This window comes from Triticum aestivum, chromosome 5B (assembly GCF_018294505.1).
Source record: "Triticum aestivum cultivar Chinese Spring chromosome 5B, IWGSC CS RefSeq v2.1, whole genome shotgun sequence".
NCBI lineage: Eukaryota > Viridiplantae > Streptophyta > Magnoliopsida > Poales > Poaceae > Triticum > Triticum aestivum.
In genome coordinates, this window is record NC_057807.1 from 555,079,051 (window position 1) to 555,094,486 (window position 15,436).

General features: G+C 47.0%; 2 protein-coding genes across 2 annotated transcripts; both read right to left on the minus strand.

The window, feature by feature from the left end:
* Positions 1–5,646: 5,646 nt before the first annotated feature.
* On the minus strand, positions 5,647–6,475 carry LOC123113180 (E3 ubiquitin-protein ligase EL5-like). Its single transcript, XM_044534350.1, has one exon. The coding sequence runs from the start codon at positions 6,343–6,345 to the stop codon at positions 5,878–5,880; it is 468 nt and encodes a 155-aa protein (XP_044390285.1). The 5' UTR covers positions 6,346–6,475; the 3' UTR covers positions 5,647–5,877.
* A 5,693-nt stretch (positions 6,476–12,168) lies between these two features.
* On the minus strand, positions 12,169–15,023 carry LOC123113181 (60S ribosomal protein L5-1). Its single transcript, XM_044534351.1, has 9 exons — positions 14,906–15,023; positions 14,195–14,264; positions 14,008–14,099; positions 13,774–13,900; positions 13,606–13,685; positions 13,403–13,519; positions 12,899–13,033; positions 12,602–12,771; positions 12,169–12,472 (listed from the first exon to the last, which is right to left on the minus strand). Exons 1-9 carry the CDS (start codon positions 14,906–14,908, stop codon positions 12,358–12,360), a joined length of 909 nt encoding a protein of 302 aa, XP_044390286.1. The 5' UTR covers positions 14,909–15,023; the 3' UTR covers positions 12,169–12,357.
* Positions 15,024–15,436: the final 413 nt, after the last annotated feature.

A 15,436-nucleotide genomic window follows, 5' to 3' on the forward strand; every position in this document is an offset into this window, starting at 1 on the left:
AGCAAGCAAGTTGGATGCACACCCACTAGTTTCTTTTGTTGAGCTTTCATATATTTATAGCTCTAATGCATCCGTTGCATGGCAATCCCTACTCGTCATGTTGACATCAATTGATGGGCATCTCCATAGCCCGTTGATTATCCTCGTCAGTGTGAGACTTTCTTTTTTTTTGTCTTCTCCACACAACCTCCATCATCATATTCTATTCCACCCATAGTGTTATATCCATGGCTCACGCTCATGTATTGCGTGAAAGTTGAAATTTTTTTGAGATTATTTAAGTACGAAACAATTGCTTGGCTTGTCATCGGGGGTGTGCAAGATGGGAGCATTTTTGTGTGATGAAAATGAAGCATGACCAAACTATATGATTTTGTAGGGATGAACTTTCTTTAGCCATGTTATTTTGAGAAGACATGATTGCTTTGATTAGTATGCTTGAAGTATTACTATTTCTTATGTCAATATGAACTTTTATTTTGAATCATTTGGATCTGAACATTCATGCCACAATAAAGAAAATTACATTGAGAATTATGCTAGGTAGCATTCCACATCAAAAAATCTGTTTTTGTCATTTACCTACTCGAGGACGAGCAAGAATTAAGCTTGGGGATGTTTGATACATCTCCAACGTATCTATAATTTTTGATTGTTCCATGCTATTATATTACCCATATTGGATGTTTATGGGCTTTACTTTACACTTCTATATCATTTTTGGGACGACCCTACTAACCGGAGGCCCAGCCCGAATTGCTGTTTTTTTGCCTATTTCAGTGTTTCGAAGAAAAGGAATATCAAACGGAGTCCAAACGGAATGAAACCTTCAGGAGCGATCTTTTTGGAACAAACGTGATCCAGAGGACTTATAGTGGAAGTCAAGAAACAAAGGAGGAGGCCACGAGGGTGCCCGGCATGCCCCCTACAGGTGGGTGCGCCCCCCACCCTCGTGGGCCCCTCGAGCGTCCACCGACCTACTTCTTCCTCCTATATATACCCATGTACCCCGAAAACATCAGAAGCGACCACGAAAAACTATTTCCACCACCGTAACCTTCTGTATCCGCGAGATCCCATCTTGGAGCCGTCGGCGGCGCTCCGCCGGAGGGGGAATCCACCATGGAGGGCCTCTACATCATCTCCGAGGCATGTCCTATGAGTTGTGAGTAGTTTACCATAGACCTTCGGGTCCATAGTTATTAGCTAGATGGCTTCTTCTCTCTCTTTGAATCTCAATACAAAGTTCTCATTGATCTTCTTGGAGATCTATTCGATGTAACTCTTTTTGTGGTGTGTTTGTTGAGATCCGATGAATTGTGGGTTTATGATCAAGTTTATCTATGAGAAATATTTGAAAATCTCCTCTGAATTCTTTTATGTGTGATTAAGTTATCTTTGCAAGTCTCTTCGAATTATCAGTTTGGTTTGGCCTACTAGATTGATCTTTCTTGCAATGGGAGAAGTGCTTAGCTTTGGGTTCAATCTTGCGGTGTCCTTTCCCAGTGACAGAAGGGGCAGCAAGGCACGTATTGTATTGTTGCCATCGAGGATAAAAAGATTGGGTTTATATCATATTACATGAGTTTATCCCTCTACATCATGTCATCTTTCTTAATGCATTACTCTATTCTTTATGAACTTACTCCAGATGCATGCTGGATAGCGGTCGATGTGTGGAGTAATAGTAGTAGATGCAGGCAGGAGTCGGTCTACTTGTCATGGACGTGATGCCTATATACATGATCATGCCTAGATAATCTCATAATTATTCGCTTTTCTATCAATTGCTCGACAGTAATTTGTTCACCCACCATAATAATTATGCTATCTTGAGAGAAGCCACTATTGAAACCTATGGCCCCCAGGTCTATCTCTTATCATATAAGCTTTCAATCTACTTTTATTTGCATCTTTACTTTTCCAATCTATATTATAAAATACCAAAAATATATTTATCTTATCATATTATCTCTATCAGATCTCACTTTCGCAAGTGGTTGTGAAGGGATTGACAACCCCTTTATTGCGTTGGTTGCGAGTTCTTGTTTGTTTGTGTAGGTGCGTGGGACTTTTGAGAAGCCTCCTACTGGATTGATACCTTGGTTCTCAAAAACTGAGGGAAATACTTACGTTACTATTGCTGCATCACCCTTTCCTCTTCAAGGAAAACCAACGCAAGCTAAAGACGTAGCAGTGTGTTGAGGAACTCAGCGTCCCTTGGGTGGTCCTAAGAATGAAATACAAGTGTCGTTAGTTGCGATTAGGAGTAGGCAATGGTGGACAGTATGAAAAGGAAGAGGGTTGTGAGCTAACCGCAACATGGCCGGCATAGTGCTCTACCTCCAGAACTATGGAGCAAGTGTTCTCATCACATGAGGCGCCGCTAAGGTCTCTTAGCTTGGACACTTGGATCCATCAACCTCTCCATTTCCTCAGGTGGTTGTACACCTGGGTGGCAGACACCTTTTGCCCACAGAACTCGAACACCTGCGTCGCAACGTTGTTCAAGTGCACCTTCTTGAAGCCCTTGTCAGTCCTAACTCCACTAGAGATGAGCTCACACATCTTATTCAGCACAAATGTGGACATGAACGGCTGCCACTTCATGTTGTTCGACCTACCATCCTTCTTTGCCTTTGCTGCTGCTACCTTGAGTGCAACGGCAGCAACAGCAGTAGCAGGAGTTAGCTCAACGAGCACTACTGGCACATAGAGGGAATCAGACGCGAACACCTCTGAATCATGTGCCATCTCGGACATAGTCTACGAGTCCTCGACAAACGATGGAGCAAACTGGCTGTCAGACAGGACAAGGGCCTGACTAAGATCTTGCGTCTACGTGGTCATGTCCTACAATCGTAGCATGCATTGACAGTAAGCATAGCACACAACATACCGGAGAATCCATGAAAGCAGCAGCATACATGTACATGGTTCATGGCTATCATACTAAGCATACCCGACAACCTATGAGCACGAACATACATCTACAACAAACAGCATGCTACAAATGGACCACCAATAGGTACAAATCATAGATCTAAGCACGAATCAACACAAGCACAAGGTTCAACTTCGAACTCTACTACTAATCTAGCCTACCACATGCTTGAACATCTAGCCCTACCATAAATTGCAACCGCAGCATAGCAATCAACCATATCAGCTCACAGATTATACCACTAATCAACCATGCATCTAGATCAAATCCTAGCTGCAGTTCAGATCTAGCTAGAAGGAACAAAGAGAAAGGGGGATTGAACTCACAGAGGCCATGGCTGCAGCTCGAGGACGAGGGGGGACGGTCGTGGAAGATCAACGCCGGTCGGTGAAGGAGTGCCGACGCCGTGGACCGTCGGCCGATGAAGATCCGCCGCTTACCTGCTCGTCGGTGCCGATGCATGTCGGAGGGAAAGCTCGAACGAAGGGAGAATGGTGGCGGGAGTTGGGGTGGTGAGGAAGGGGGCTAAATAGGGGTGGACTCGGCGGGAGGTGAGCCGAAATCCTCCCGCCGATTTTTCGGTGACGCGGGTGAGCTCACGCCATCTCCCTGCTTGCACGAGGGAAAAAGCGCGTCGCCCTCCCCTGCCTCGCCCGAGCCAGGCTCGCGAGCTACTGTCGATTCGGGCGTTTCCCCTAGGCCTGGCCTGGACGTGCTTTAAGTTCCGTGCGATGTGGGCCGCACAGTGAATGCAGGTTACCAAACGGACTCAATCTTTCCTGCACGGGCCAGGCTGGGCCATATGCAGGCAACCAAACACGCCCAATGTGGTCTCGCCAGCCCATCCGTGGTATACCATCTCCAACGTCATCATGTAGTTTTGTGGTGCCGTTGCACGAGTGGAGACAATGTGGCCATCCAGCTCGTCAACCATGATGATGGTAAGTTTTGCTTCTTGTTGCTCTATATGTTTGTAAATTCATTCATTCACTCAATGTTTTAACTTGATAATAATCATGTTGTGTAGCTCGGACGTGTTGCCGTATTGTACTATAGGACAGAGAGCAAACCATTTACATTCATACATGTTGGATGAAGCTCAAGGACAAGGGTGCGTGAAATGAAGTGTGCCGATTCTGGCTCAAGTATCATTGAATTTGGAATCGATGAAGGGTGGGCTCGATTGAAACCATACGAGATGGCTCATGATTTCATATTTAACATTTTTTATGATAAAAAGGGCGTCGGTCTGATTTTCAATAGCAATAACCATAAAGTTCTTATAAAACTACTGAAAATGAAAATCAAAACTTATGACAAGGCACCTACAATATCAGACTATAAAAGACCTCACCAGATCTAAGGAGCTCTAGACCATCGACAAGAGGTAGTCCAGGAAGATAACAACAAACGTTGGAGACGTTGTTGTCTAATACTCCCTTCGTCACATTTAAATGTTGCTCAAACAGATGTATAGCATCTACCCTCTCAACAGCAGCAGAAAACAAAAGGGTATGAATATAGTTTTTCCAAATCAACATACACACAAAAGTGATAACATTATCAGCAAGCTTCTCTCCACCGGTCTCCCACCTAGAATGTTCCTTGATCTCCCATCAATCTTCAATCGATCCAGAGAATGCCAAAACGCAAACCTTGTACCGCTCTAAACTCATTGTTTGTTGTTTGTTGGTGCACTTTACCACCCACCTAATCTTTCTGATCTTTCTGTTTTTTCTGCAAAATGTTCCAATCACTCAGCCATCTATCTATTATATTAAGGGCATGTACAATAGGGGCAGTTGGTAGGTGCTTCCCGGCGCATTCACATAGACAAAAAAGTATGAGGCATTCAGTTGAATAATTTCTTTCGCAATGCAGTGCGTTGAGACCATCAACTTTGGGACCCACGTAGTGAGCTGAAGCTTGGCAAGAGGTAACATGCATAGGAATGCGCGCTCACCGTCGCCAGCATGCCCCTCTTTCTCTCATCACTTTTGGTCGTTGGACCACAACCTCTCTCCCCAAATACCCACCTCTTGCAGAAGAATCATCTGTCTTTGTGAGGCAACCACTTTTGTTTCACGCTTGGCATCCGAGCCTAGCTGACATGCGGGGTAGCACCCTTGGGGCATACTGTTGACCATGCCCTAATAGAGACACAAAGGTTAGTAACTTTAACATTGTCAAAAATGATGCCCTCCTATTCAAATTAATTGACGCGGTTTCAGTACGACTTTACTAGTATAAAATACTAAAGCTACATCAATTAATTCAGATCAAAGGGAGTACTCTACTGTTTCTTAATTTCCAGATGGTCTAGAAGACCACGGCAACAGGTGTGAATACCGGATGTTTCTCACCAGATTTGAATTTGGAGGAAGGACTAGGTGCAGATTTTTTTCGAGTTTCAAGCTAGGAACACTGTGGCAGGAACGTGTCAAAGTCAACGCAAAGACTCTGCCCACACTGCTCAGCTTAGATGCTGATTGATAACGTGTTCAAAAAAAAAATGATGCTGATTGATGATAGCTGTGTTTTCTACCAGTTATTAGTGATGGCAGTCGACGTGCTGGTCTTTGCTTACCCAAGAAAAACTCAATGTCGCCTCGCTCTTGCTATCAACTTTTTTTTCTTTCTTTCTATATCAACTAAAATTGCTTGTGATTTACTCCGTATATTGTAATGGCATCCGTCTGATCGCCTGTGTGTGAGATGGTATTCTGGTCTCTTGTCCGGCGCCCATTTTCATCACGCATTGCGACAGAATTTTCTTGGTAACTGGCGTGACAATACAATATTTCCTTTGGAAGCAACGGAAAGTAAATAATTTGCATTCACCATTTCCAACTGCAAGCGCCCAATGCTGCAGCATCCTCTGCACTCCGCAAGAGCACGAATCCTAACAAGCAGCCGTCGAAAAAGGAGACACGCTAAGCTAAAGACGTCATCCGCGGCGGCATCGGCGGGCACTCCGACCGCGGCAGCCCCGGCAGCGGCGGCGGCCCGAGCCCTCCGCGGCAGAGCGGGCACGTCCGGCGCTTCCGGAGCCAGCGGTCGACGTCGCAGCTCGCGTGGTAGAAGTGCCCGCAGGCCGGCACCACCCGCACCAGCTCGCCGGCCTCGCCCTCGCCGTACTCCGACAGGCAAATGGCGCACCGCTCCTCCTCTCCCTCCCCCTTCTCCTTCTCCTTCTTCCTGGCGGCCGCCTGCTCGTACGTCATGAGCGTGTCGTCGCCGAGGGCGGCCTCGACGTCGGCGTCGTGCACCGCGGCGCTCCCGGTGGCGCCGGCCGCGTCGTCGCAGGCTCCACCGGTGGCCATGACGGCCACGGCGACGATGATGACCGCCATCACGACCACCGCGGCGATCTGGAGGTGGAGCACGAGTTCCGGGTCCATGCTCAGTGCTCCTTGGCCAATGCCAATGCCAATGCCAGCGAACTACCGCTCCAGTCCAGCCTCCAGCCTTTGTATAGGAGCTCTCCGGTCCAGAGCCTTCTCGGCCAAGTCAGGACGTAGTGTGAAAGAAAGGCGGAGGTTGAGCTTTCCCAGAATGTTTCAGCTGATTTCCGCCTTTCTTCTTCCACTGGACAATTCCCTTGTGGCTGTCTTGTTTCACTTCACTACTCCGGTTTTGGACTTAATTCAATTGTCTTCTTCTCTTCTCTCTCTTTTTATCCCTTTTGAAAATGAATCAATATGTGATTACGCGTAACTTGTATCCCTTTGCCACCCTTAATATAAAATGAAAACGACGTCGCTTTCTTCCATTTACAACAGCCTCACTGGTTATGAAAACTAAAGCTGTTTGCTCACCAATTGACTTCTGTATTTTCTTAAAATCCAATCCTGTTTTTTATTCCTTTTTTTTTTTGCGGGAGATCATGTTTCTAATTCTTCTTTCAACTAAAAGAAGTTATCCACATCATGTTTTTTCTTCTGCGGTGCGCATTAGGTTACCTACAAAGAATTTGTCAAAAAAAAAGGTTACAAACAAAGAATTGCTCTAAAATTAATCAGATAGATCATACTAGAAATTTATCCAATTGATTAATCCTAATGGAGTATCGAAAAGACAGGAAGGGCTATAGTAAGATTATTATCCCTGGTATTCGTCATAATTTTTACCATATGATTAGTTGATGCGCTCGCTCGCGTGCCGACCACATAGAAAAACAGAAGCACTAAGATTGCAGTAACGCGCTTTGTTTAAATATATAAATCGTATGTATTTATACTGCACTTGCTCGGACAGTAACGTTTTAGATTCTACACCGCTGTGAAAATTCGCGGCAGCTGACACTGGCAAAATCGTGGAACCATCCAATTGTGTCGTAGGCCGGCCCCGCTCCAGGAAAACCTTCACGCTCGCTTCTAGAACATCTAGTTCTTGTGTTGCTTTCCTTGTGAGCTCTTTGACTCGGGTGACATCTCTCGGTGTCCTCAGTCGTTCCTTCCTCTTCCGACTGGAAAGAACCCATGCGACCTGCGTCCGCCCGCGTCTTGGACGGCTCTCAGGCTCTCGGATAGCTAGAACACGTCAAAGTCAACTGATGAACCCACTGGTCTGGTACGGTGGTACCCTCCCCTGTAAGCGTTGGTAGACTGATGGCGATGTTATGAACATTTTGATAATCAACTTGACGGTTTTGCTGACTGTTTACAAAACGCGTAGAGAGACGAGTGGGAGGAGCAGCCAAGCCCCGAGGCCGAAGACGGCGGGGACGCCGGCGACGGTGAGGCCTCGGACAGGAGTGACCCGGAACTTACAATGACACGGCGGCGGGCGACACAGGTGGAGGCCTGGAGGGAAGTCGAGGTTGGCGGGTTCGGGTGGAGGGTGCGGACTCGCCGGAGAAGAAGATGAGCATGTCAGACGTGAGCAGGAGGAAGGGATGGCGGCCGTTAGATTTCAGTAATTCAACCGACCGATGTAAATAGCTTTTCCAGGCAAGTGTGGCATGGGTGCTTCTCACCCAATTCGCCATCGGCTGTTGTTTCTCATTTGCCTACCTGTGTTAAACGTATCAGAAATATGAAAGGCCATCACTTGGACACGTCATCACCTAATCCCTATTAGTTAAGCCGTTGGCGTGATGCACCGTAACGAATGAAATTCGCACCGGAACCAGTAAAATTCTTGGAGCAAAGAGAGAACGTCCCATTTCACCAGTAGCAAGCTGACGTAAATGAAGGTGGAGTACAATGCATCTGTCTCTACTAAGACTACTACGAAGCTCGAAGCAGCTGGAGCTGATCGGCGAAAAAAATGATCGACTATGCTACTACTACGACGACGGCGGCGGCGGCGGCGCGGGTCGGCGGGCGCGGCCAGAGCGCGCCCCGGCAGAGCGGGCAGGTCCGGCGCGCCCGGATCCACCGGTCGGCGTCGCACGCGGCGTGGAAGAAGTGCCCGCACGCCGGCACCACGCGCACCACCTCCTCGGGCGCCTTGGCGTACTCCGACTGGCAGAACGCGCAGCAGCGCTGCCGCGCCCTCGCCGCCTCGCCCACCTGCGCGTACGCCACCAGCGTCGCGTCGCCCAGCGCGCGCTCCACGTCCTCGGCCGCCGCCGCGGCGCCGGCGTCGTCCCTGCAGGCGCCCGAGGCGGCGGCGGCGAGGGCGACGATGAGCACCGCCAGGGCGACCACCGCCGCCACCTCGAGATCGAACGCCATGGCGGGGCTCATCTCTTCCGTCTTCCTTCCTTCCTGGCCTGATCGATGGAACGAACGGCAGTGCGCGACACCAACCTTGTATGCGCAGTGCGTGTGCTCTTCCGAGCTTCCCTTCTTCCTTGGCCTGACCTCTTTTTGTAGTATCTTCCGTGTTTCAGCTAACCAGATTAACGAACGGGCCTTCTTTTCTCGGTGGCCTTCTTTTCCGTGTCTCCCCTCCCCTCTCACTCGGCTCGCGGTCTGCTTTCTGTACGAGCTGGCGGTTACCACGAATAAAAGTTTTTTTTTCACGGAAAATTACCAATCTATTCATTTTTAATCATGACAGTACAACGAACACCAGTAATAATAAAAGCTACATCCAGACCCGTAGACCGCCTAATGACAAACTTGGTTATGTTAGAATCTTCAGATTTGTGCGAGTGTTGTTTTCCTTTTTCTTTTTCACGTATGGTTGGTATCGAGACACTATTTTAAAGGAAATAAAGATTAAAAGTTCATGCCTACAAACGTTGGCATCAAAATCTAATGTCCCACTCCAATCAAAAGAGAAAGATCTAATGTACTACTTTAGAGTTTGAATCATTAGATTTTTTCTGTCTAGTGATTTGATCGAGACACAGTAAAATCGCAGCCACTGCGATTTAAGGTCTAAGCCATGACCTAAGGCCAACCAGCATGACACAACTGCAAAAAACAACACAATAAAAGGGGGTTTAAGATCAACATGCAAATGCCAGCACGGGCACATAATCCTGATAACTTTTGTCAATGTTTGTCACTGAAAATTTCTAGAATTTTCTTAATTTGTTTTCAATATTTTTTTCGATTTTATGGCTCACCCGAGATCATTTGAGCTCGAGACTAGAAGAGTACTTCGTCGATTTCCTTTCTTCTTCCGGTGGACAATTCCCTTGCGGTTGTCTTGTTGCTACTCCGGTTTTGCACTTAATTGTCTTCATCTTTTTCTTCTCTCTTTGCTTTGCTCTACGGTAGAGTTGGACTTAATCAGGATGTGATTACCATGTAACTTGTATCCCTTTGCCTCTCTAAATAAAATAAAATGGAAAATGTCTTCCATTTACAACAGCCTCACTGGCTATGACAACTACACTGTTTGTTCATCGGTCGATTTTTTGTAAAAAACGATATTTTCTTATTCTCTCGATAGAAAAATGGCTATCCACATTATTTTCGGGGAAAACCTTCTCGCTTCTAAAACATTAGTTCGGAGTCGTTCCTCTTCCCACTGGAAGGAGAGCGTAGCCTAAGTTAAGTTAGAACACGTCAAAGTCCACGCGAGGACTACTATGGTACTCCTGTGCACGTGTTGGTCGATTGATGTTATTATTTGAACATTAACTTACGGTTTCGCTAATACAATACTCAGCCAACCCAAACTAATCTTTGCGTCAACCGATCTCCAGAACGCGTAGAGAGACGAGGGGAAGGAGCATCGAAGCCCCGAGACCAAAAACGGCCATGTACGAGGAAGACGGCGAGGCCTCGGACGGAAGCGAGCCCGTAACCGGCGACGACGCGGCAACGGACGACGACGCAGATGTTAAACGCATCAGATGTATGATGAAATGTTATCAACTGGACACGCTATCACCACCTAACGCCGATTACTTAATTAGTATTACGCCGTTGGCGTGATGCGCCGGACGCCAGCCCACCAAAGTTAGTTCTTGGACAAAGAAATGGTGTGCCGTTTCACCAGTAGCAAGCTGACGTACGTGCCCAAGTAAGTGACGGCGTACAATGCGAGAATAGAATTTTGGAATTCGGGTGTATTTGAGGACCTTATTTTAAATACTTTGAAAATCACATTTAAGGTTTCAAAAAATTCTGAAAACAATTCTACTTGATCATATGGATTTATAGTACACATGTGTAAAGTTTGGTGATGAAATAAGTAAATATGCGACCTATACAAAAATGACAAAAATGGTTATTTCCAAATAGTGAATAATGCATGCACTGTTCACCTTTCCAAAATCATGATTTTGTCATTTTTGTGTAACTCACATGGTTACTTATTTCAGCATCAAAATTTACACATGTGTAATATACATTCATATAAACATATTGATTTGTTTTTAGAATTTTTTGAAACTTTAAAATAGCATTTTGGCACAGTTCCAAAAATAGGGCTCCAATGCATCGGGGTTCCAATGTGACTTTTTGCGTACAATGCATCTTTCTCTACTACTACGATGCAGCTGAAGCTGATAGGGGGAAATAATGATCGACTATGGTGGTACTACTACGGCGGCGGCGGCCAGAGGGCGCCCCGGCAGAGCGGGCACATCCGGCGCGTCCGGATCCACCGGTCGGCGTCGCACGCGGCGTGGGAGAAGTGCCCGCAAGCCGGCACGCGCACCAGCTCTTCCGGCGCCTTGGCGTACTCCGGCAGGCAGAACGCGCCCTCGCCCGCCTCCGCGTACGCGTACGCCACCAGCGTCGCGTCGCCGAGCGCGCGCTCCGCGTCGTCAACCGCCGCTCCAGCGTCGTCGTCGGAGGCGAGGGCGATGATGAGCACCGCCACGGCGATCACCACGGCCACCTCGAGATCGAGGGCCTGATCGATCGGACTGCAGGGCGCGACAGTAACCTTCTATGCGCAGTGCACGTCCTCTTCCCTTTGATTGGTGTGGCCTCCTTTTGTAGTATCTTCATTGCTCCAGGTTAACCAAATTAACAGGGCATCTGCCTTCTTTCCCGTGTCTCACATCACTCGGCTCGCGCTCTGGTCGGCAAATTTCCTTCTTGCAGTGGCCAAGTCGGTTACAGCATCTCCAATAGATGGTTCAAATTTTAACGGTCCAAAACCGAAGATTTAAAATATGGTCCGTCAAATATGTGCTTTAGAGCTTCCGAAATGCTCAACTCCAACAGATGGTTTAAATCAGAGATGTAAAAGAGCAACTCCAACAAATGGTCCAAAACGAAGATGTAAAATTGCCTTGATCGTCTTCTTCAATCTCGGGATGTAGGCCACCTTCATCAAATCCGTCGCCATCAAGCTCTCCCCGAGCGCGCCATCCTTCCCGTGATGAGCTCCTCTCCCAATTCCTCTATTTTTTTTTCCTTCGATCGGTGTCGTTTGTCACCGCTCCTGAGCACGTAGGCGGCGACGGCAGCGATAATTTGGGGAATGGCAGCGGCGGATTGCAGCTGACTGGTGCAGTTGGGCGCTTGCGGGCGGTCACCGAATTTGGACCAGTTCTCAGTAATGCAAATTTGCACCACGATGACCGGATGGTCCAAAATTTAGGTATTTTTACATTTGAACCGTCTATTGAAGATGCTCTTATACTTGTGCGTCCCCTTCTGCTTTTCCCTTTGGAGCCATTATACTGGCACTTTTGCGACCTTATTTTTTGTGAAGGATAAAGTTTGTGCCTGCCTTTTGCGACAATCAAAAACTGTCTTGTGCGAAACAAGAAACGACTTAAGATCGCAGCCACAGTAAAACCATATACGGAGTACTCATGTCAACCTACGACCAACCAGCATGAAACAGCCGCAAAAACAACATTAGAAAAGGGTGCAAGACGAACGGATTAAGATTAAGATCCAAATGCCAGCACGGCACATAATCCAGATAACACAATCTATAACTCCAGCAGGACAAACAGAACTCAATGGAACAGGTCATTGTGCAGAGTGCCGGACTTCAACAAAAACGCACGTTGCAAGACTACACTGGGGTGGACAAAGAGCTCTTCACTCGTCGTCATCCTCATCGTCATCGGCGGCACCCGCAGAGTTGTTGAGGGCGTTGAGCCTTTCGACGAGGCTGGCCTTCCTCTGCTCATAGGTCAGCTTCTTGGGGTTGTATCTGCATCCAAAAGGCAAAGTTCACAATGCAGCTCACAACAAGTTGGAAAAGAAGCAGCAGTCAGGAGTAAATGGCCCTTGTCCACAATGCATCCAAAAGACAGTATGATGAAGAGCTTGCCGACTATACCTCTTGTGAGTCTTGGGAGGCGCCTTGGTTGATTTGGCCATGGTGGGATCAGCACGGATGGCAGCATGAACCTTCTTGTAAACTGCTTCCATGTCATCAGCTGAGATTCCCCTCTTGATGTACTCACTGAAGTGAGTTTGGAACTTCTCTGGTTCCTCATCTGCTAGTGACTGGAATAAGAGAAAGGCAAAAGTTCAGTAAGAAATGAAAGAGGAACTAGGGTCATTTTATTGCCCTAGGTACAAGAGCATGAACAAGAGTAATACAAAATCAAGAGAGCAATGGCTTCCAACTCACCCTCATGTAGTCAGCAACATGCCCTCCAAAGATGTACTTGCGGTGAATCTCAGCATCCAGCGACTTCTCATCCTTTTTGAAACCAGCAAATCTCTTGTCACTGTGGGGAATGTCAAGACCACCGTCCAAAGCTCCCTGCAGGAGCAAAAATAATTACACCAGCAGCAGAAAAAGCACTAGAGGGATACAACCCATGCATTCAAAAACAAAATAAGTTCTGAAGTGCAGCAGAATAGGGAGCACCATATCACTTAATGCAAATAAAAAAATGAGAACAAACAGCAATAACAATGATTTTTCACAAGGTCAAATAGCACAATAAAGCAGAACAGTTTCATGTCAAAGGCCTGTGACAAGTTACAGGTAGCTAAAGAAGAACGACCAATCATGATTTGCCAATAGTTTCATGTCAAACCTTTCAAGAAAAAATAGTTTCATGTCAAAGGCCTGTGACATTGAGTGCCTATCTGCAATCATAAAATGTACAGTAATAACATGGCTTACCTTAAGGGCACCAAACACACGGTTTCCAGTGGTGGTCCTAATAAGACCAACATCCAAAAGCGCACGGAAAGGCCTCCTCTCATCAGAAGGCTCAACAGAGAAGTCCTCGCCAGTGGCCTGAGCACAGACATATATTATTTGTGTTCATCAGAAGCAACAAATCAGGATATTAAACTAAAAAAAATGATGAAACCAAATTATACCTCAACATTGCCTTCATACTCCTCATCAAGATCACGGTTCTTGAGCACACGACGGGCCAAAAGCAGACCAGTGCAGTAGGCTACATCATGCATTCAGAAAATTAGATTAGAAAAGAGGCATGCATACACAGCATGCATTAGCACATTCATTCAGTAGATAAAATCAACCTGCAGCATAGTTGGTGAGGCCAACTTCAAGACCATAGCGAGGCAACTCATGGGAGTAAGCAGCGGCCATCACGATATCACCAGCAATGGTAGCATACACAATTTGTGCAGTGACATCCTTGTTGGTCTGAAGTACTATTGTTAAGAGATACAACATGCCTCCAAGGTAATAATAAGCAGAACATTGATGATTGACAAGTGCACAAATTATAACGAAGAAACTTTGAAGGATACAAATCGCACAACAAAACGGTACTTGGGGGTATTGTATTTGTTCTTGTCCTGGTTTGTGAGCCTCAGCCTGGCCCTGTAGTCGGTCTTCCCCTCTGAGAAAACATGGGGAAAAGGAAAATCAGCCAGTCAGAATCGCTGTCAAATGACAGAAGTGGCAGATTCATGGAGAGGCATGTGTTAGACATACGGCGCCTTCTCTTGAACTTGACTTGGAAACGCTTGGAGTACGCCCTTGTCTTCTGGTTCTTGATGTACACCTACAAGACGTATCAAAGAGAAGCACATGAGTATACACCTAGGTTTGGAACATCAGTGCTACCCTGGAAATCCTAGTAATCAATCAGGCGGCACAAACAAAACATTTAAGACAAGATTTTAAGTAGCTCATAGTTCTATTCAATGACGAGAAACCTCATGGAACCTCCCAAGCTTAGGATAATCAAGGAAGTAATTCCTATATAAACCCCAGTCTACTATCGCGACAAGAAACAAAACCGCAGCATAAACCAATCCCTCGTCAATCCACTACAATAGTGAATCTGGTCTAAGAAATGGGAACTTCTTCTCAGTTCTAAAATTAGAGCAGGCAAAGAGCTAGTAGAGCATGATTTGCGAGCAATAAAATCTTATCAAGCGGCACAAATCCAGATCTAACAGATTCTACGAGCGGCGAGGACTATTCCTCCACGACAGAGCAAAAACCCCGCAGATCTGACCAGTCCAGTGCTGAACCCTTAAGCCCTGAGTTGGGTAGTGCAAGCTATGAAACAAGAATCGAAAACCTAGGCGCCGATTCCTGCAGCGAAGGCGCACGAAAGCCAGACGCTGCGGGCAGCAACGCAAGCGCGGACTGAAGCAGCAGCCATGGAGGAAGAGGAGGCGGTGAGATCGGACGTACCATCGCGCCTGCGAGGAGGGAGCTCCTGCGGATGGAGGAGGCGGCGGCGGCGCGGGCGGGCGGGCGAGCGGAAGGGCTAGGGATGGGAGGCAGCGTGGTGGCGCTTATATATACGAGGGGGCGGGCCTGGCTGCTTGCTGGGCCGCGGTGCGAGTCACCCCCGAATAGGTGGGCTTCTTTCGGTCTGCTTCTAAGGCCCATGAACTGCGTTTCGGTTTTTTTTTTCCTTATTCTCGGCTCACTGGAGAGCTTAGAGCATAACGGCCGCTGTTGCATGTTGCGGTTGCAGAGTGGAGAGAGCAGTTGGTCGTTCCATCGCTCGTCTTATGCTGATACTAATACCTCTGTAAAAAAATATAAGAGCGTTAAGTTATTACTTATCTTTATTTCTAAAAGAGGAGTCTGCGGTTGTGATGGTGCGTTCATACATCGTTCGCTCGTTCGCCCCTCCCCTCGTCCCACCCTTCCCAGTGCCAAAGTCATACATGAAAACAAACCCAAATAATCCTAAAGAAACAAACCCAAATAATC